A 23,395-nucleotide genomic window follows, 5' to 3' on the forward strand; every position below is an offset into this window, starting at 1 on the left:
GATGACTGTACTTATAGGAATGGATGCCCACCATTATGTTCCTTTGTTATTATCATCCCATGCAGTAACTGAATTAAATAATTCTACAGTAGCTTTTTACATTCAGCATCATAATGGGATCCATGATTTTGCTCTTACTGTACAAAACACAAAATTATTATTATAATATTTTAACAGAATTTACATTTATTATGTGGACTAATCACTGCAGGCTGAAGGCAACGTGGGAAATGTGATTAGTGCATGGGCTCTAATTAAGCCTGTGAAGCCTCACACACACTGCCAAAGCTCTAGCAGACGCTTACACACACACACACACACACACACACACACAGACGGAGAGAGAGAGGGCGAGAGATGAACAGTAGCACGCAGATAGCACGCGGGCAAACAGAGGATGCATGTGGTGGGTTGCAAAGTGCGCCCCTAGCGGTTAAAAATCAGTTTAAAAGCACCGGGCGAGCGGCGGTGCGCCACAGTGAAGTCTAAAGCTTGACTTGCACTGAAAAGGAGCAGAAAAGTTAGCAGCGGACTTGAGAACTGCGGCATCTGTGGAGATCATCATGGCCAACACACCACAGCCTCCTCACCTACACCTGGCCGAGGTCACCGCGTCCCAGTTCCTCGACATTTGGAAGCATTTTGATGCTGATGGTGCGTGCATTTTTCTCTTTGACTTTGTGAGGCGTTATCAAGCATCAAAATGACATAAGCTTCGAGTTTTGTTCACCTGAAAAGTATTTTAAAAGTTTTTACATTGTGACAGCGTATGCAAATTGCTTAAAGTACAATATTGTTAAAGTCATTTCACTTTCATTCACTGCTTATTTCTATGAGGTGCATTCATGTAATTTTTAAAAGTTGGACGTTTCATAATCGAAAAATGTGTCTCAACACACAAGTTAATTCGACCACGAATGAACAATTGATGTTATATTAGATTTACACATAATCGTAAATGATCGACAGATTTAAACGCTGCACATTGATTGAAATGGTCAGGGAACTTGTGCTTCCGCAATCGATTCTGCCATCCGTTTGATTTGTGTTTGATGTGGTTTGCAAATCATAATTTAGAAATGCAAGTGAACACTTGTGAGTGATGTCGATTAGATTGGTTTCCGTTTGCAATCAAAATCACGCTTGTTGACGTGTTGTCAATAAGTGCAGTGTCAGGTGGCATCTTTTCTGCTTCAGTTACAGGAGGTTCTATCGATGTGTCGTAATTTATGCTTAGCCCCTTAGCCTCATATTCCTCCTCCTCTCTCCCAGATGAACAATGATGCAATATCCACTGGATCATTTGCACACTGCATTCAATGTAAACTTTCAAGTTATTTAGTCAATTCGTATGTAGCATTACGTGCATCATTCTCCAGTGCACCTTAATTGTGTGCTGAATATATGAAATTGACGTAAGGAGAATGTTTTTTAGTTGAGCAAAAGTTATTCCACAGACAAATTAAGGTGGAGAAAGGGGATGGCGGCTGGGGTCAAATTTACTGTATTGCCTGCTCGAATCCCGTGTCAGCATCACCACTCTTTTTTTTGTTATTATTTCAGGGATTTTTACATATTGTGCCTTGCAACAAGCCACTTTGCTAATCAAATGCTGGTAATGCATCAACGCATTTGGCTACAGTGTTTGATTTCTACCCTCATTACTGGGAGTGTGTTTTTGTTCAGCATAAAGAAAGGAGAGATAATTTGTTTACCCAGATTGAGTAAACATCTCAGAGTTTGTAGTTAAAAATACACAGGAGGCGATGCACCCAGAGATGATGAAACCACTTATTCCCCTGTTGGCGCAGGATCAAATATCATCTGGATTTTGTCTGCATCCTGCATCTCCTCTGTACTGCGTCCTTCTCATCTTTCTCTGCTGTCTCGGTCAGGTCTTTTTAATTCGATCTGTTCAGGGATTTAAAAGAAGCATCTGCACGCATTCCTGCTAATTATAGAATACTTGCTGTCATTTTTTTTTTGTTAAGATGGTTATGCCATCATGCATATTAATCAAAATCACCCACAACCTGAATTAGTCGGGCTGTCATTGGTAAAGAAAATGTTTGAAATGACTTGACTGCAAGCTCCTTTGGAAGACAAATGCACTTTGCATAGCTTTTAAATATGCACTTAGCTGGCACTGCTCCCCTTTCTGAGAGTGTTCCTACCACAAAGTTGAGTTTTAGCATGAGAAACTAGAAGTGTAAGGCATCTTAACGCATCTCTTGGGATGTGTGACGCAGTATCCCAAATAGTGTGTACATGTAGTAAAAGTGGTTTTGTCAACCCTCTACCTTGCTGGCTGGTGAGGACTTTAAAAGCTTTGAGTGGTATTGTATAATACACAAGCTCCTGATTCATATGTGAGGGTAGACAGTCTCTCTGTGGCAAGGCTAGAAGCACCATACTGTATATCTAATTATTTTCAATCCCCTTATGAGAATACTAACACAAAACATCATACATGGCTAAAATGGCGTGTATTTAGTGCAGCCTTCCCTTACACTATGCTTATGTTTGTCACAGTGCAGTTGGCTCCGGAAGTATTTGTACTGTTTAAGATTTTATTTTATTTGTACTGTTATACACCAGCAAAATGGATTTGAAATAAAGATGATTTGAAGAGATGATAATTGTGTCTTAGGCAACATTCAGTCCAAATCCAAGTTTTTCAAATATACGTTCGTTCCGGTCGGCAGTTAAAGGGATAGTTCGGATTTTTTGACATGAAGTTGTATGACGCGAGAGTGTCCCGTCGCCATCCGCGCATGGAACACACACACAACACAACAGTTTTGTGATGCAATTGTATTACTCTTTTCAACACATATTGTTTTGAGAAGCCGAGCTCTTTACTTAAGCAACCCCCGTAACTAACCGGAACTACGTTCTTCCTTACCGAAATCCGACCAGAACTCCGCTCACAGAAAAAAGTGGGGGTTAAGTCACTGTTGATACACCTCACCGCTGATGGGGATGTCGCACAACTTCATGTCACACAATCCGAACTATCCTTTTAAGCCTGATCCTTCTACGTCCCACCGAACATTACAGTAACACTACTGACACTAGTACTAACACTACTAGTGTAGAATACTCCAGTTCATCAAAGTCTGAATGCGTCTTTTGAATGCCTTATATTTGTATTTTAGTCCACTTAGCCATTTTTATGCCTGAAAATGCTTAACTTGTTATGACTGGCGGGTATGCCAGAATCTTGGACTCGAAAGCAGAGACAGAAGGGTTTGAAAAGGTTTAATAAAATAACAAAGGGCGCACAACAATGAGTGGGAAAATACAACATAAAAAGCTTCTGTCAGCGGGAAACTAAAGTACAAACACAAGACCGAAACAAAGGATAATAGCAAACGGCACAAAAACTTACTGAGTTGTAGCAATTTGCCAAAAAGGGTAACAGAAAAAAAAAAAAAAGGAAAACAAACAGCTACAATTCACTAGCAGGACTGACAAGCGCTGGTGAAGGTAGGAGAAACAATCTGGCATCGAGCAAGCCTGGAAGCTTGGCTTAAGAGACCTAGTGATTGCTGATGGGAAACAGGTGTGCAGCTGCAGCTCCTCCCAGGGAGATCAACCAGCGGTACTGAAAACAGGCAGCAGATGGCGGCAGAAATCAGCAAAGTGTGTACGTGACATAACTTGGGGGGGAAAAAATGTAACATTTACCTACATATGCATACTTTTGACTAATAATAGGCTGTATTCAACCACAAAACACCATCCATCCATCCATTTTCTATACCGCTTCTCCTCTTGAGGGTCGCGGGGGCATGCTGGAGCCTATCCCAGCTGACTTTGGGCAACAGGCGGGGTACACCCTGGGCTGGTCGCCAGCCAATCGCAGGGCACATATAGACAAACAACCATTCACACTCACATTCATACCTATGGACGCCAATTAACCTAACATGCATGTTTTTGGATGTGGGAGGAAACCGGAGTACCCGGAGAAAACCCACGCACACACGGGGAGAACATGCAAACTCCACACAGAAATGCCCAAGGGACAATTGAATCTTCCCGATCTCCAGACTGTTAGTGTGTGGGCCAGCATGCTAACCACTAGACCACCGTGCGGCCCACAAAACACCATGATTTATTAATGTATTTATTTATGAAATAGCGTAGTAGAGTGAATCCACGAAATTCCAACCACGACTGTAATTGTAATTGGATTTCTCTCACATTCCAAAAACATGCATGTTAGGTTGCTTGGAACTTGACTCGGTGTGTTTGAAGCCATATAAAGGCCAAATAAGAACATCGTCCCTACCGTCAAACATGGAGGCGGAAACAGTCTGCTTCCGCGCTGTTTCTCTGCTAAGGGTACAGGAAGACTTCCTTGCACTAAGGGCCAGATGAATGGGGCCATAGACAGTAGAATCTTGGATGAGAACCTCCTGGCCTCAGCCAGAACACTTAAGATGGGTTGTGGATGGGTCTTCCAGCATGACAATGACCAAAAACATATGGCCAAAACAACAAAAGGAGTGGCTCAAGAAGATGCACATGAATGCGACTGCCATTCTCCAGACCCTAATCCCATAGGAAATTTGCGGAGAGATCTGAAACTTCAAGTTGCCAAGTGACAGGCTCAAAACCTTCGGGAGTTGGAGAGTAAAGAGTAAATCGGGAAAGAAGAGCAACCCTGGCAACGACATGTAACGTCTGACAAGGGTTTCTCCAGCAAGTACCTCTATTTTCATTATTAATTAGTTCCAAAAGGTCAAACAAAAACTGGAACGTACGAAAAAGAAGCAATTTTTCCTATAGGGAAAAAAAATGTGGTTTCAGGTTTGACTGTATTAAGTCATGAGGATCACATACAAATTGATTCATAAACTTTATTTAATGGTCCTTCTCTGGATTTTTCTATTTATTTTCCTTTCCCTCTCTGTTAAAATGAAGCTACCAAAAACTCTGCACTGTTCATTTCTTATTATTCAGGGGTTAAACTTACACAATCTTAAATGTTTGATTTATTTATTGACATCTTATGCCACCTACTTTATATTTAATCACAATGTACTTGCTAATTGTTTCCCAGGTCATTTCTCCCCAGAGGGCTAAATGTCAATAAGACCGGCAGGCGGGAGGCTCCATAGCAGGGAGGCTGTCCTACTTATCGAATATGATTAGAAGTACATGCTTGTCCACACACACACACACACACACACACACACACACACACACACACACACACAGATGAAAGCTACTAAGATGTCGGCTGGATGAAGGAGGAAAAGATGGGAGAGTGAGAGCAAGAAGACGAGTTTGAGGGAGAGGAGGGGAAGTATATGGCATAATAGTCTTTGCAAGTGTGAAATGAGGAAACTCTGCCTTCTAGGGCTGTATTGAAGCAGTTAGTCACATCGTTTGAAGCCATCTGTCCAGCCACTCGGTGGGCTTGTTAAAAAAAATGTTGGCACGCATTCACATATACTACCTGGGTGAAGGGAGAACAATCATTTGTGCTCCGAATGACTATTCTCAGGGGAACAGAAAATAGATTAATAATAAGGAGCAACATTAAGGTTGGCCATGAGCAGTGATGGACAGCAACTGAAGCAATCATTAACCTAACAGCAAAACAAATTGTTAAAGCTTGTTTACTAAAATATAACCACCACTACTACACTTTGACAGTTATTATAAGATGGCGGTATCTCATCTCCATCTTCTGCGTCTATTTGCTCTTTTTACCAACCACCCTCAGCTGACAGCTGTATCGATCTCTATGGAATAAGAGAAGCCACCTATGGATCATCACCTTCAAAATCCTAGAAAAGCAACTTTCCATAAATAACTTCCCAGTATGTGCAGTGATTGGTTTGCATTATGTCATTTCATAAGTTAACCTATTGAGCAGTGAGGGAAGGAAGAGTGTTCCTGGTAAAAGGCTCATGTTTGAATCAATACCAAGATGCCCACACGAAACCTAATGGGCACTGTCACCATATTTACTGTATGCATTAAACCAGCACTAAAACATATTGCTGAAAGAGTTATCCACACATTTAGCACATGCTGTTTGGACTATTGTAGCTCCCTGTTGTATGGAGCAGGCTTTTATCCATTTGCCTTCAGTCGGCCCAGTTTTCCACTGCACTCCTAAACAGCGTGAGCACATCATCCCTGTGGTTCCCTGTGACTTTCAGAATACAGAGAGCTATCAAAAATAACGCGTTAACGGCAGTAACTAATTTATTTGACTGATTATGTTTAAGTTTTTAGTGTAATTAGCACGTTTGCAACTAAAACTCAACTCTGAATTCCCGCACCATTTCCTGTCTGGCAGCCACACATTTATTGCAACGCACACAAGCACAAATCTTATTTATGTCTTAAATGTCTTATTTATGCTTATGTCTACTATAATGGGTAATACGAGTGTAAAGCTGACTATAGGGGTGTTTGTTCATGTCTAGAGAGCTGCAATGTTAAAAAAAACGTATTTAGAATGCTGTAACTATGAAAGTATTCGATATATAATTGAGGAATCCTACGTTCATGAAAAGTGAAAAGTGTTTGCCGCTGTCCCGATTTTTTTTTTTTGTATGTTTGTCACAGTTTTTTACAATCATGTTTATTATCCAAACACTTTAGAACCCCTGAAATCCAGGCTTTAATTTCTAAACATTGGCACATTTCTGTGTGAAACCTTTTAAATGAAAGCTAAAAGTCTACACTATAATCACACAATGATTGTTCTGTTTCAGTTTTAGTCCACTTTGGTGGGAAGTAGAGGTACGACTCTCTCATTATCCAAATACTTTTGGACCTAATTGTTTGTTTTATGACTTCAAGGTAATGGCTATATCGAAGGGAAGGAGTTGGAGAATTTCTTTAGGGAGCTGGAAACAGCCCGAAGAGGAGCTGGCGTGGTGAGTCAAGTAGCCAAACCTTTAACACACGGTTGACGTTTACTCGCATTTTGTTCCTTCTAAAGAACTTATGTTTCAAAGGACCCGTCAAACCCGACATTTCGAGAAAAGATGAAGGAGTTCATGCAGAAGTTTGACAAGAACAAAGATGGAAGAATTGAGATGTCAGAGGTAAGAGACTAGCTGTGGATTGACGATATGGAAATGCTGAAAATAAATGGATCGCCAGCCAGTTAGCTTATAGGTTAGCTTGCTAGCTCAGTAACAAAACCACGTAGTTAGCAAGTATTACAATATGTGTTAATTTATTTTTTAAGCTAGAACTACAGTTTTCATTCATTTTTTTTTTCATTTTTATACCGTTTGTCCTCATTAGGGTCACAGACAACTAGAGACGACAGTATGACATATTATAATTTAACAAAAATATTATTTAATACTTGTGTTGTCATTAAGTTCTGAATCATTCTCAACCAGAAAATCAGACATTCCAAGTTTTTAGCGCTGTTATGATCACGCCAAATTCAACAACTCCCCGCAAATGATTCACAACCTCCAACTTCGGCCGGTAAATTGAGAGCTTTGCCTTTCGGCTCAGCTCCCTCTTCATCACAACGGACCGATGCAAAGGCCGCATCACTGCAGATGCCGCACCAATCCACCTGTCGATCTAGTGTTCCATCCTTCCCTCACATGTGAACAAGACCCCAAGGTGCTCCTCCACGTGGGGCAGGATCTCATCCCCCACCCGGAGATGGCACGCCACCCTTTTCATGAACTCGGACTTGGAAGTGCTGATTAATTACTTATTGATCCAACAAAATCTCCCAATTATAATTTCACATTGAAAATCACAACAATTTATTGCAGCTTTCAGTTTATCCCTCAATTTTATTACAACAAGCACCTAAAAAAAACCCACTTCAATTTCCATCGCAATTTTTGCGGCAAAACAGCATATAAAGCATATTGTGTTGGATTTGTTGAAATCTTGTGCTTTTGGGGGGGTTAAGTTCACAAAGAACACATAAAGCATTGATGACAAATTCGTAAAATCACAAGCTGATGCAATCTTATTGAAAAATACTTTGTGAAAAGGGTGCAGTGAAATCAAGCAGTTTAGGTCCCAACAATCAATATGCTGGATGGAGAAATAGAGAAATAATGTAATACATTTTTTCAAGGTTTTGGTCATTCCTTTAACAAAGTTGGGTAACTCGATTTAAACATGCAAAACCATGATTTGAATGTTTTTTCTTAGGCATAGTCCAGAGGTTACGGTGTACTCTATTGTTTATTTGCAAGTCTCACACGCATTTGAAACTTTACAGTCAAAAATACAGCCTGGATTACTTAACAGTCGACTACATCATCTTTTGTTGTCATCGCTCCCATTTCCTGTCACTCTCTTTCTAGCTGGCCCAGATTCTCCCCACTGAAGAGAACTTCTTGCTCTGCTTCAGACAGTTTGTCAGCTCAAGTGCTGAGTTCATGGCGGTAAGTGTTTTTTAAACAGGTATGTTCTTCTAATGCAAAACTGTTGCCCCTTCCCCACTTTGCTTGAAGGCTTACAAGGCCTACTCTTTTTACATACAATCTGACTGAAGACATTTTTCTTAAATGTTTGATAAAGTACTTTCATGATATCAGAAAGTAGTTCATAAATAATAATAATTGACGAAAATGTGACGTGAGCAATACTGTATATCAATACTGGTTTAAGTTACTATTTAAAGAGACTGTATGCAGTGAGGTCCCCAGCTGTCCAGAGTGCAATCACGTTTGAACGTACTGCTAGCATTATATCCCGCTGTCTTTCTGCACATCGGACGTAACACGCAAACTCGCACTAGTTATGATACTTGTCAGCTAATGATAGTGATTTGACAAAGTTTAGCTGCTAAGGTTAGCTAATATTGAATGTATAGCCTATTGTAACCACAATATAAATGTAAATTGTTGATCGCCTTTCCGAGACTGCTTCTGCGGACATCTATGTCAAGCCCAGACAACAGTCGGTGACCACTCTTATTCAGGCCAAACGACAATTTATGCCAATTTTTGTTAAGTTTAATTTGCAATTGTAAAAAAGTCTCTTTTTTTTGTAAAATATGTGTGAGATGTTAATATTGTGTAAAATATGTTTTGTAAAATATGTTCTTTTCAACCATTACAGGTGGTCCTTGGTTTAGGTCGGTTTGAGTCTACGTTTTGTGGTTATGTATGCGCCCCCATAAATGTATTAAAAACTTTTAGCCAGTAAACATGAAAGTCACTCGAGAACTGCTGTAGTTCCAGCGGAGGAATACACTACATGCCGCTCACGCGCAGCCAAAATACTCCCAAGACTGGACTGTCGCAGTCTTCGTTAAGGATAAACATGGTACTTTCAAATTTACCCAGATGGTGTAAGATTGATGAGCAGGTTGTCGATCAACAATCTCTTTATTGCAAAACATAATACGCTTCTAAACAACGATACAAAAACATGGGAAAACTCAACTGTCCTCTCCGCACGGAGCCATCCTCCCTCTCCTGCCCCCCCACACACACAGTCAGGACTCAGTGTGTCACATTTACGGTCGATCGGAAATCACAAAGCTTTTGAACACTGCACATAACTGACAGGTCGCTACAGTATCTTTGACCATATCAAATGATCTGCTTCTATGAACGCGACAGCAATAACTAGGTAGTGTAGTGGTCTTGTTATTGCGACGGAAAGGTTGCTAGTGCTTTGGCTTTTATTTTCCATTACTTTTCTGTTTACTTTTTAGATGATATTGTATACAGTCTGCATATAGTCTCTTTAAGCCTGATGAAGAGCACAGAGAGAGAGAGAGAGAGAGAGAAAGACACACTTGTCTCTGTGGAGTTATCACAGCATGCCATGCCATGCACACATGATTGTCAAAAAGATGTTGCAAATCCTATTGTAAACCTCTTTTAAAGCAGATTTTTGCATATTTTGGGTCAGACTCATATCTGATGTTCAAGAAGAACAGGCAATCACAATCAGCCGGAAAGCAGAACAAATTTTGGAGCCCTCCTTTAGACTAAAATAGCTCACAAAGCAAGGCACAACAACGACAATAGGCTCATAAATACAGTAAAGTAAATACAGCCAAATGGTCCCTTCCTGTGAATTCTAGCAAGCTGATAAGAGGGTTTGTGGAGTTGACAGTGAGTAAGTAGGAATTCATTCAAGTCGGTCGCAGTAATAAAGTTCTGTTGTGACCTGTCTTAAAGATAAGATGAAAGGATGCATTGATTTATTGTGCATTACAGAGGCTCGAGACAGGGCTGACAAATCTCAATAATGTTACGTGTATATGGTGAGTCCGATTCCTGTCAGGAGTCAGGTTCAAACGTATAAACAACAGACATGCAAATGTTGCTGGATGAGCCATGTGACTGCCAAATCACCTTCATGCAAAACAATTGTGTATGCCTCCCAGAGTCTCAGATTTCTTCTTATTTCATTGGAGATATGAAAATGTTCAGTATTATTATTAGCCCTTACACAGGAGCAGTTGTTGAGGAGAAAGTGTGATATTGATTCACAAAATATGATTGTTGTTGTTGTTATTATTATTTAACTTTAGGTGTGATATGTATTAACAAGAAATGTGTTTGATAGTTCCTTTAATAAGCCCAAGTGTATAAATGGCGTGCTATGTGCAGTATGAATAATGACTGATTGTAGAAGTAACACAAAGCTGTCTTCAGGGTGTTGAAAGCTACAAGGAGCAGGAAATGATGTATTCCACCAAATCCTTGCTGAAGATAAAATGCTGGCAGATTCTGTGTTAGATCTGCAGCAATGAAAGACTGTAGCCAATTAGAAAGCAATTGCTTGCTGAAGAATATGTCCTTCTCCCCACTGTCATTGAGAAGAATAATGAAACGAGAGAGGGAGGAAGGAGAGCAAGGAAAGAGAATATGTGGAGGATACAAAGGACAGACGACAGCAAACAATCACAGAGGAAACTTAATGAAATGTCGATGGGAAGTTGAGAGCCATGGTTTGAGAACATAAAACAGCGAGAGGAGGATTAATCAGTCTTTGTTGAAGGGTGCATAGAGGAGGAAGTGAGCAAAGACATTTTTTTAAAGGGTTAGAATGAGAAAGCAGGACCTTCTATTTTCAGGGTCATGTATAATGGATAACACCACTGTAGCTCCTCTCTGCAGAGGAGAAGGGGAGCAAAGGGGGAGGAGGGGATGTGGGAAAGGGGGAAGGCCATCCATCTTGACAAGGAGCCCTTCTTCGGACATAGACAGCTGCTAGATTAAAACATTCATTTAAAAGCCTGTCCCTGCCTTGCTTGTATCTTTCTGCCTCTTGCTGCGGGCTTGACATTAGGGTGAATTTGAATTTGAAAAATCTTTGAAATAATAATTGAAAGTTCATACGTAGAAGCAAAATAAATCTGCTTCTTATTATGTTATTATTTTTTTCTTGTAGGCATGGCGGCGATACGATACAGACCGCAGCGGCTACATTGAAGCAAATGAATTGAAGGTATGTTCACTGTAAATATCATTACCAATCTAACATTCAGTTGTCACATTCACAACCCTTACAAATACACGTTTGACTTAGGGGTATTTGGTCATACCATAAATTCTGTCATTTTGTTGTCTTTTTCTCATCCCCCTTACCCACTCAAACTTACAAACAGGACACTCACCCTAAACTTGAATGATTGTACATTATCAGTGCTTCCTTGTCATGCATATTTAAACCATCTTTCTGTTACAGTACACTAGGTCCCCAACTTACGAACATCCGACATGCGAACTTTCGGAGATACGAACACAAGCCGACTGGTCTATTTTTTCATGTGTTTTGCCTTGTAGTACTGTAACTCCATATTTATACTGCTACATGCTTGACCGGTAGAGGGCACTGTGACGCTGCTAATGGGACCAACAGACGCTGGGGAGAGAAAGCTAAATGGAAAGCTAAATTGTAGTTGTATGATACAACCCGGACAGAGCGTGTGATTACAGTTTATGAAGAGTTAATAGGCCTGCTTAATTCTACACCACCCACAGAACACTACCTCTTTTAGAAGAGTGTAACGACGACGACCATTTGTCCTTTTTTTCAATAACTCCTCCTCCACCACTACCAACGACGTATGCTCGACCACACCTCTTCAAAGGTAAATAACATTTATCATATTATTATATCACTTTTATTATTGTTTTTTTCATTAATTATCCTCGTTTAATATTACTATTGCATCCAAACTCATATTTACATACATACGCATATACTGTATATGTATACACGTACATGTAGTACCTATATCATTGGTAATATTACCTTTTCCCCTACGTAAGAACTATTCGACTTAAGAACGGTCGTCTGGAACCAATTGTGTTTGTTAGTTGGGGACTTATTGTATATCACTATTTTTACCATGCTTTTCAATTTGCTTTCCTACGGGCCTACAAAGTATGCTTACGGTCTCTATACATTTGTATCAAGTTTCTGTTGTTTTAATGTATAACTGTTAGGTTGTGCACATAAATAAAAAGAAAGAAAAGCATGCTCCAGAAACAATCTCCTACTTTTATTTGTGTTGGTAGATCAGTTCTGTGGTACCTAGCTTTTCGTACACACTGATTTCCATAAAGCAAACATTATTGCCAAAAATACGTACACGGTCTCAGTTATCGTGCACCCAAACAATGCGCATAACAAACTAGTCTGTTTGCCCAAGTATCATTCCGTGGACTCGAGTGCCCAAACAAAGCGGCCACATGTTACAGTCTCTGTGAAGAATGGGTAGAATGGTTCTTTTAGAGATGGGACACTATAGAACATATTTACTGTGTTAGCGTCTGTTAGAACAGGATTGTAATGTAAAAGTTCCTAGTAAACACAGGCTGCAGAGGTTTAAGGGAGGCACATTACAGAAACACGAAAAATGCATTCGGTTTTCATACATTTTGGTCTTTGTCTGAGCCTTCAGAACAAAGTAATGACAAAAACCGAGGTTCCACTGTAATTACCTCATTCATATGGCCTTGGGTGTGCGTGCTTTAACATCTCTTTATCTTGATCTGGTCTTTTTAATTATTACTGTACGTGCATTCATCTACCTCATCTGTAGTTAGTGTGAGCCAGAAAGGTAAGATATGCCTTTAGGTGCTTGAACTTTTTCTATAGAGACCATATCAACCGGAACTTATTATTCAAAGCATAATTTAGCTTTGTTTGATCGTACTTCTTAACATCTGTGAACATTTCTGAAGAAGACATTGAAGAACGTCCATCAATCCGTTTTCTATGCCGCTTACGGGTCATGTGTACGCTGGCCTATCCCAGCTGACTTCGGGCGAGAGGCAGGGTACACCCTGGACTGGTCGCATTCAATCGCAGGGCACATATAGACAAACAATTTAGAGTAGGCAATTAACCTAACATGTTTTTGAAATGTGGGAGGAAACTGGAGTACCTGGAGAAAACCCACGCACGAGAACATGCAAACTCCACACAGAGATGCCCAACGGAGATTCGAACCCAGATCTTCCTGGTCTTCTGACTGTGTGGCCAAGATGCTAACCACTCGGCCACTGTGCGGCCCCATTGAAGAACGTGTGCAAATGAATCACGCCGATCTTGATAAAACAAAAAAAAGATAAAATCAGTCTTTCCAGACATTCCTCGGATAGGAATAGATTAAGATTAAAGAAGAAGAATTGTGTCATTCATAATCAAGAAAACCACAATAGCTAATCTGTGCACCAAGTGGGTGAGAACTGAGCTGGAGCATTTTGATGGCAGGCACTGACAAAAAGTCGTAAAAAAAAAAAAACACCTACCTTTGCGTACAGACTTATATTGTGGTTGCAAATATGCATGACAGGAAATAAAAGTTAATAACATATGTCAGTCAAAACGGAATATGCCACAAAACAATACATTCTCTTGCTATTCCATTTAGTCATGCTGCCCCTTATGGGCTGTAAATAATAGCAAAAAATAAATCTATAAAAATCTATTACAGTAATATGGTTAAAAACCAGCAATTTAAGAATTTTAATTGAACCTGGACAAAGAATTAATTAACTTTAACTGAAAATGTCTTCTTTAAATAACCATCCTCAATATATGAAAGTATTTGACAGTGAGTCTTCTCCACTGTAATCATTAATGCGATTAAGTAGGAGCATTATGTTCGAATGAAGAAAAATAATATGAAAATAATAAATATAAAATATTATAATATAATTCAAATTAAAGGCTTCTGAATGACTTGTCTGTTACTTTACTGGTGCCAATACATTTTTGTATAACCTTACTGTACTGTACAGGAGCCTGCAGAAGTTCTATCGTGTTAAATTTTCACAAGTGCCCAGCTGTCGGTGGGGATGGTCACACGACGCTATGTTTGTTGTCACGGGATCACATTTCTTCCGTGCTCGACCAGGTGCAAATTAACTACTCAGGTGTGGATTTTTGAATGCGTTGAAAAAATGCAGATGATCTTTCAGGCAGCAGATGCTAACATGGCTGTTGGTCCAAACAGGGCCAGCAAAGCCTTCTCTGCTGGCCTAAACACTATCAGAAGCACTGACCTGCATTTACAACTTATAGTCTTGTATTTCTTCCATTGAATTGTATTAATTTATCCCCAACAGTCTTTTAGCTTAATTTTGTAGCGTGTTTCTTGGCTGTGCTGCTTCCAGTCCAATCCATCAGATTTTAGCGTCTGCATGTTGCCATGTCAATCTCATTTGGCCATGGCATTCAGAAACAGTAGTGCTGGCAGATGTCACTTAAACGATATTAGCAATGGGGCTATTAATCAGATTTCAGATTTGCTTCACAGGTAGCTGGCCCACAACAACGTCATTTCCTCTCATTGGTTGATCAGAGCAAAGCAAAGCGAAGTTGGACAAGCTGCATAGTTTGTAGCGATTTGCACACAATAACGCCCACAATGGCTGACAGAGGAGGAGGAGGAGGAAAAATTTATTCGGTGTCGGATATTCTTAATAATCCATTTTCAAGGTGGACTTTTACAGAAAAGCTAGACATTTTAAGGAGAATTTGGCCAGCCTCAAAGCTAGCCAACTTGTCTCAGCCAGGGAAGAGTTTGTTCTTCACTTCCAGACCACTGCTTACGAGACGTACACTGGCTTACAGCCTCTAAGGAGAATACTTTGGTGAGTTTTGATGTTTTGTCATGATAAACACTGATTCTGAACTGCTCCGATGATGTAGTAGTCTAGATGTTTGGACTTGTCGAGCGCCAAAATATACATGCAGCCTCCTCCGGTGATCGTCGATTGATACTAGCAGAAATGTAACTCATACAAATGTATCGGCTACAATATATTGTAACATAAAGGGTGAACTGGGTTACGTGCTTTTGTAATAATGGCGTTCAACCCCAACACGTGAAATGCCACTCTCACTGTAATGCTACGCTTTGTAATATTGCGTTTTTGTATATTAGCAATGGTTTGTACAATTGTGACGTGATAGTGGTGGTACTAAGGTTAGTGGTGATAGTGGTGTTAGGTTAGGGGAAGTGGAAGTGGTGGATAGTGGTGATAGTGGTGGAAGTGTCACATTCATGTGTCACTTTCAAACCATCCTCACATTGTCCATCCATTCGTTTTCTATGCCGCTTATCCTCATTAGGATTGCTGACTTCGGGCGAGAGGCGGGGTACACCCTGGACTGGCCGGCAACCAATCACAGGGCACATATAGACAGTCATTCACGCTCACATTCATACCTATGGACAATTTAGAGTCAGCAATTAACCTAACATGCATGCTTTTGGAATGTGGGAGGAAACTGGAGTACCCGGCGAAAACCCACGCACGGGGTGAACATGCAAACTCCACACAGAAATGCCTAAGTGGAGATTCAAATCCATGTCTTCCCGATCTCCTGACTGTGTGGCCAACATGCTAACCATTCAGCCACCGTGCGGCCGTCCTCACACTGTAAATTAATTAAAATACGCAGACATACTTTAATAATAATGACATACCACTACACATACTAATACTTCAAATGTTTGAAACACTACTACTACTTCAAACCAGCTGCAATGAAAAACACTTGAGTTGAATTAGGTGGATTCGGTATAAATGGTTAAATATTGTGTGTACTGTATACTGTATCATACTTCAGTAATTTTAGTGAAAGTGATGTAAAAATAGTGTCACCCCGTCCCTGAAAAAGACAAACGATCAAGACAAGACACAAGGAATGCATTAACCAATACTCATAAACAAGTCCAAATTAAAATTCAAGTTCCCCACTGATAGTATGGATACAGGATAGAATGATTGGACAGACTACAACATTGGGGGAACTGTACCAGGCAATTTTATGGAGAGCTTGGGTCAGATCTGACAGTCTGAGTTGGTTTACAGCACACAACTTATACACACATCAACAGCCAGTGTTGACTTATTGCCAGCTACTTCTGCAGCTTGTGAAAGGGGTAATTTGGGCCCTATGAAATCCGTTTTATTTCTTCCCAAATTCCGTTGTTTGGGTTTTAATTTATTAGAATTCTTTTTTTACCTTGTACACTTATTTTACCAGGGTGTGCTTTATGAGTTAGTGAATAAAAATGTCCATTAATTGAATGCAAAAATTCTTACATTTATTGATGCGGTACATCATTGGATAATTTTGCCCAGTAATTGAGAAATGGATGTCGCCTGGCTCACTTTTCTAATGGGATGCCAGACTTTGCAAAATCTTCAACAACTGTAATGCCCGTGCTTGTGATTAAGGAAGATGTAGTCACCGATGTAATTCCAAACACGTTATCAATTTAGGTTATTTTTATGACACCCTTATTTTGTTTACACTATTTGACTAGATGTGGCAAACAGTGGTCTTATTTTGAAAGCCGGAAATGTGTTGTGTGTGTTGAGAATGTGTCTTGACAGTTAAGACGAGCTGGGTGCAACAATAAACGGAATAAACGTGCCTCTCGTGTTTTTAGCTTAGAAACTGCACATTGTTAGCTGGTATTGTAAAACGCTCGCTTACATTAAAGCAGTAAAACAATACGGTGTAAACACTCATCGAGCCTGAGTCGCACACACAAAGCAGCACTAACATGCTCTGCTAAACTAAGCTAACACCGCTAGCTTAAGGAGCCATTCAGAGGAGTTTCCAAGGTGTTTTGCTGCCATTTTGAAGAGTTTAGTTCGGGTGGGTGCTGGTTGGTGTATGTCCTGAGATGCCGGCAATATCGAGCTGTCCGCCGGGGAAACACTTCCCCTAGATTCCGGTTTTATTGGCCAGTTCCACGCCTCCGTCCGTGATTCTGTTAACGCGGAAATCATAGGGCCCTAATTAAGAATATCTATGTATAGAGCTATGTTATCTACTGTATATCTACAGTATGTCAAGCTACGCGTGTCAACTGAGAGGTGTTACGTTACCCAGCAATGTGTGATCTACAGTATATGTAGCCAGTGTTAGAGGTACATAGAAATATCACCAACAATATGATCCACTCCTGTTTCTAGACAGCAGCTAGCATGAGCATTCTGGAGCAGCTGACCAGCTGTCATATGTACTTGATTGTTTTTCTGTGTTTGTGTTCTCAGGGCTTTCTGTCAGATCTCTTGAAGAAGGCAAACAGACACTATGACGAGCAGAAGCTTAATGAGTACACACAGACCATAGTAAGGCTCTGTCCTCCATATGCACACACTCACAAACACACAGTTACTGTCCTAAGATTGTATTGTGATGTATGTGATATTACATGATTGTTAATGGGTGCGGAATAGAATGAGGGTGTTGCTTCTGCAAAGTAAAGTATTTTTTTTTTTTTAAAAGCACAGTAAATTAAAACATATCAAAGAACAAATCAATGGTGTGCCTGAGTGGTCTGAACCACTCATGTCCTGAAGGTTGTCTGTTTACAACCCAGATGTCCTCACATCTGCTACTTCTTGGAGGCCCCAGAGGTGACCTGACCTGGTTTGTTGAAGCAGGTTGCTTATCACACATGGCTACACTTGAGTGCAAGAGTTCTTTAGTAATCCGCATGAGCGTAACCACCAGTGACATGCAGTGAGGTTCATGGCTGGTGAGCCACTGACTCCTTTGGAGTTTTTTTTTTATGTTTGTTTTTTGTGTGTTTTCTTATGTTATGTTAATTGTTAGTTAACATACCTCTTAGACCCATTTATTTATTTATTTTTATAAACTGAAAAGCATTTGTGTTCTTACATTTTATCTGTATATGAAGTACACGCAACCTCTCCGTCTCCAGAAAACGTTCCGATACTTTGTTGTAAAACTCTGATCACCTCCTGTTGAGTTTGGGTATATAATCCTCCATTTGGCAGTCAAATTCATTCATTCATTCAGCAGTGCATAAAAAAATCTTGAATGCATTTGATATTCTGCTAGCTAGTGCTAGCAGAAACAAAAAAAATCCTCTGTGGAACGACGTCAGTGACAAGAAGCCCCTTCCAGCTCACACACACACCCACCCCGTCAGGATGCAGCGGTACATTTCTATGTATTTTATTGTCTGATAGCAAGAATGATGATGTCACACTTTCATTAAAGACATTACACAGGCAGTGTACAGCCTGCGTAATGTCAAGAAGCCACGCTAACGGTGGCCTCACCTTAGGTTTCTTCCCTGTATTTGATCAGTAAATCTGCAAATTCAGCTATTTTTGCTAAAGAAAATGTTAAAAATGATTGGAATCATACAGAAAATACATGACATGACATTACATAAAATACATTTATAATACAGTTCAATGGACAAATTTTAATATTTAATGTATGCTATTATTCATTTTGTATTTTTCATTATGACAGCCTCACCTGCCTCAACTGACGCACGCTGCTGATGACCACCAATGCTGACACAAGGCATTGCAGGCTCGTGCGGTGTACAAGAAATATTAAACTATTATCATCTTTTTCTGCATTTAAAAACATTGCAATGGCTGTTTTGACTAATTCTGACTCTCAAGAAGCGTTTGATTTATTCCTTGATTGCTCATACTAAAAGGTTATGTGCAATAACCACAGATTTAACTGCTATCCATTTTTTAAAATAGTTAAAACCTTTTTTTCATTTTGACTGCATAAGATATGAATTTTCTCCTTTTCAGTCATCTTTCTTTCCTTCTTCCCATCCCTGCTTCCGCTTTGTAGCTCAGGATGTTTGATCTGAATGGAGATGGAAAACTGGGCCTTTCAGAAATGGCAAGGTAATACAGTGTGCAATTTCACTTTCCTTGGGTGGTGTTTATGTTGAAACGCATTGATTGATTTTGTCAATAGAAGTGAAAATCTATTGTGTCCATTCTCCACTCTCCCAGGCTTCTTCCTGTTCAGGAGAATTTCTTACTCAAATTCCAGGTAATGTAAAAACCAAAATAGAAATAATTATAATAATTAATAATAATGGCTGCTTTTATTAATGATTTGCTAGATGGTGATCTTTTACACATAAGTGAAAGGTGCATCTCTTTTTAACAGGGTGTCAAGCTGACCAGCGAGCAGTTCAATGCCATTTTCACATACTACGACAAGGTTGGTTGTGTTTTGTTTGTGTGTTAAGAACTAAATTTATATCTGCTGCAATTCAGGACCGGTAGATGAAAAGCGTCTTACTTTCTCACAGGCCATTCATTTGTCCTTTCTTTGAAGCAAATATGGCAACATGAATATGATTACTGTCGCAAAATGGCCCCTGCGTTGCACTTTGGACACCCCTGCAAGCAGAAGAACCCGGAGTCACATAATGCTAGTCATGTTCGACAGTTGGCACCCACTTTTTGTACTGGACACTGCCACCATACAGTACTAGAGTGGAGCTATATATCACCTAGCAGTAGGGGTGTATCGAGACACTCAGTTCACATGACAAGATTTTAACATTTACTTTGAAGAAATGTACGATGAAAAATACGAAAATATCTGACAAATCTACTAATTTATTTTCTACTACATTACACTCTTCTGCACTCTGTGTGTACACTAGCGGCCCCACCTCCACCCACCCAGACAAAGAGACGACTAACAAAAAGGTCATTCAGTTCATGCCGTTGTTCTACAGAACAAATGCGGCAAGATGCTGAAACCAAGTGTAAGTGTAAACCGAGTGAAACTGCCTGTTTGGCTGCAAGAAACGAGGAAAACAGACACGCATGCACATGGCAATATATTGAGGCCGGCAAAAATATCAAGATAATTTTCATTTCTTGTGTGATGAAGTAATGTATTTATTATCGTCCCAGGCCTAGTGCCCACGAGACATTTTTTTTTCTGAACGAGAAGTCTTGTCACTTTTTAATTTTCCGAGATCTTGTGACTCCTCGACCTAGCAACATGATTTTTCAATCAAACAAGCCAGACTGACATGTTAGATTGTTCGGCCTTGGTGGAGGTCTGTGCTCTACTGAGTGCCACTCTAGTTTTTTTTTTCTACCCTGTCCTTTGCCAGTATGTCTATCATCAGTATAGAAAGTGACAGGATTAGGGCAGATGTGCCATGTCAGTATACGGCCCCGTTCATCAGTCATTCAGTGCAATGAAATCTTCTTGCACTCTTAGCAGTGAAAAAGCCCCAAATGAGAATGTTTCCGCCTCAGTGTTTGAGACTGTGTTCTTGGGGTCATATCCAGCATTTCTCTGCATCCAAACACGTTGAGTCGAGTTGATAACAAAGAGGTCCATTTTGGTGTCATGCTCTGCTGGGAATCATTCAGATGTTGAGAAAAAGTGCCTGTGCATTCTTGAGCAGGAGGAACTTGCGGGCACTGCAGGATCTCAGTCCATTACAGCAACGTGTGTTACCAATGCTTTTCTTTGTGACTGTGGTTCCAACTGCCTTGAGATCAGTAGCCAACTAGTAACCAAAAAACTACCTGTGTAATTCTGGGCTGATCCCTCACCTTTCTGAGAATCATTAATTCTTCATTAGTAGGGGGGGTTTACGTACAAAACCACCTAGGGGACAAAGTTATTTCTCTACGGGAATTGTTGGTGTCATCTCGATGAGGTCTTGCAAGAGGAGCACAAGCAGCTGCTACCATTGGTGCTGAGACAGAGCAGAGTGTGTCTGGTCGGTTAAACCCTAACAAGGCTCGCGGTGCCAGAGCCCCAAATGAAGTTTAAAGTGCATGATGGCATGCAAGGATGGCCGAGTGGTTGACACATTGCTCTGTTCTCTCATACCATTCTGTCTTCATCCATTTCCTTATACTGTTATAGGATACACTGACTTAAAATTATTATGTAACATGAACTTTTTGTCAGCAGTAGCGCCTCTATACTTCATATATCATATAAATATTTAGGATTTGTATTGAGTAATTTACATACATGAAGAAACTAAGTACATATTGCAAGTCTTCGTACAGTACAGCGTATCACGCTAACAACGCTTAAATCATGTTAATGTAAACCAATCTATATTAGCAATGCATCCGGGATAAAAATAGGGAACAACTTTGAACAGGATAAAATGAGCCAAAAACAGTCTCAAACCTCAAGTCCATCTATCCATCTTGTTACGCTTATCCGAGGTCGGGTCGGGTCACGGGGGCAGCAGCCTAAGCAGTGAAGCCCAGACTTCCCTCTCCCCGGCTACTTTGTCCAGCTCCTCCCGGTGGATCCTGAGGCGTTTCCAGGCCTTTTGAGAGACAGTCTCTCTGTGTCCTGGGTCTCAATTTGTGGCAAATATCGCACCCTGTCTCAGTGTGCATGCATGTGATTTTTGATTAAAATGGACTTTTATGTATATGTGATGGAACAACAAATCATTTTTTAAATAAAATGAAATAAACTCACATCACTCATTAGTTATATGAATAAATTGTGTATATGAACTTACTTAAGATCTAGTACTCACTACTACTTTATATTCAAATTAAAAGGCACTTTAAAATATTTTCCGTTTATTTTTTAAGTGTACCTTCCAAGATATGGGACATTTATTATTTCAAATTCCCTTGACATTGGTTTGTCAGTTGAGATGAAAATATTCCATCATTTGGTCTTTTTTAATTTCCTTTTTTTCCACTTCTCCAATAGTTTTTAAGTATTTATGTATATTTCCACAACTAATGTAGACTATATCAGTTTTATTTGGACAGTGTTCCATTACTATTGTATTTGTATTTGACTGTTGATGAATATGCTATTTGTATTATGCATGTGTTGAATTCAACGAATCTAGACAATCAAAATGAATAATGACTAAAGCTTTTTTCCGATTAGCTGAATTCAGTTCAAAATAATAAGTAGTTTAGTACAGAAATAGTGAACAATTACATTAAAAAAGGTATCCATCACTGGGGATAATCTCCACTTTTCAGCAGTACAGCTTAAACTCCTGTTTGTTTGAAAAGCAAAGTAGCCCATGTGTTTCTGCTAACTTGTTACAGGACGGGAACGGATACATTGATGAGCAGGAGTTGGAAGCTTTGCTACGAGACCTTTGCCAGACAAACAAGACGGTGAGATGGGGGCTTTGTTAAAGGCCTTTGCAACAGCAGTTCCAGTTTTTTATCTATTCCATTCCATTGGAATTCCATTCCAGCTTTGTCCACCTCTCAGCTGCAGTACATCCGAATATAGCAAAAGACAGACATATGTCTATATACTGCAGTTTGCAGGCCAAATGAAAAGGTTTGACGTGCAGGATTGGCCTGTGGGCCGCCTATCTAGCATCCACTGCACTACCATAATAATTGAAATTGAATAAAGCAACAATCTTTTTTTTGGTTGGACGCGCAGGTTTATTACAAACACTTACTTATACTTAATACGTGACCATTGTCATATTCTTGTTATTTCTGAAGAATCGAGATCAGTGCAAAGTCCAAAAGAAAAAAGCTAAACAAAGAGATACTGTTTTTTTTATTCCTGGCTCCGTTGCTTCTACTGGACTCGTGTCTCTAGGTGGCCAACTTTCCTGACTCCTGAATCATACATAACGTACCTCAACATAGCCCCCTTTCTCTCCCCCAGGAGGCAGACTTGAAGAACCTGGCCGTCTACAAGCAGAGCATCATGAGCCTGTCTGATGGAGGGAAGCTCTACCGCGGCGAGCTGGAAATCGTCCTCTGCAAAGAACCAATTCAATGATTCCTCATCCTGTCTTGTTGTGTATCCTAATTACATGTATGTCTGCCCAACCTGCTCTCCTACCAAAACACTCCCTTCCAGCTATCCAGCAACAAAACACCAGGTGCATGTGCCAGACCTCCCATCTCCTCCTAAAGCTACCTTCTCAATGAATGACAAGTGCACCATTGGCTCAAAATAGCGCTATTAATCCCTTGTTTTCTGGAACCTGACCTCTAAACCCTAAGGAGACCTTTATGAAACATATAACTAGCCCTTATAGTCCATTTAAAGTACTTTTTAAGGCTATGCTATGATTTAACTTTCAGTGTTTGTTTTTCTCCAATACTGTTCATTGGAAATCTAAATAAAATGT

The 23,395-nt window shown here is 40.0% G+C and overlaps 1 protein-coding gene across 2 annotated transcripts; it reads left to right on the forward strand.

Moving 5' to 3' along the window:
- The first annotated feature begins 423 nt into the window (after positions 1–423).
- Positions 424–23,395, forward strand: calb2a (calbindin 2a). Of its 2 annotated transcripts, XM_054777398.1 has the most exons (11): positions 428–654; positions 6,832–6,908; positions 6,990–7,079; positions 8,325–8,405; positions 11,377–11,433; positions 17,520–17,597; positions 19,099–19,154; positions 19,266–19,305; positions 19,426–19,479; positions 22,338–22,409; positions 22,924–23,395. In XM_054777398.1, exons 1-11 carry the CDS (start codon positions 564–566, stop codon positions 23,038–23,040), a joined length of 813 nt encoding a protein of 270 aa, XP_054633373.1. In that variant the 5' UTR covers positions 428–563; the 3' UTR covers positions 23,041–23,395. The 2 variants fall into 2 exon arrangements, with proteins under 2 accessions (XP_054633374.1, XP_054633373.1); XM_054777399.1 differs by lacking the exon at positions 17,520–17,597 and having other exon boundaries at positions 424–654.

This window comes from Dunckerocampus dactyliophorus, chromosome 5, assembly GCF_027744805.1.
Source record: "Dunckerocampus dactyliophorus isolate RoL2022-P2 chromosome 5, RoL_Ddac_1.1, whole genome shotgun sequence".
In the NCBI taxonomy this organism is placed as follows: Eukaryota; Metazoa; Chordata; class Actinopteri; order Syngnathiformes; family Syngnathidae; genus Dunckerocampus; species Dunckerocampus dactyliophorus.

Bases quoted from the DNA above. Each gene is read 5' to 3' on its own strand.
- calb2a (XM_054777398.1), top strand. From the start codon at position 564: ATGGCCAACACACCACAGCCTCCTCACCTACACCTGGCCGAGGTCACC. The intron at 6,909-6,989 runs GTGAGTCAAGTA...TATGTTTCAAAG, and splicing joins CCCGAAGAGGAGCTGGCGTG to GACCCGTCAAACCCGACATT. The intron at 11,434-17,519 runs GTATGTTCACTG...TTGTGTTCTCAG, and splicing joins TTGAAGCAAATGAATTGAAG to GGCTTTCTGTCAGATCTCTT.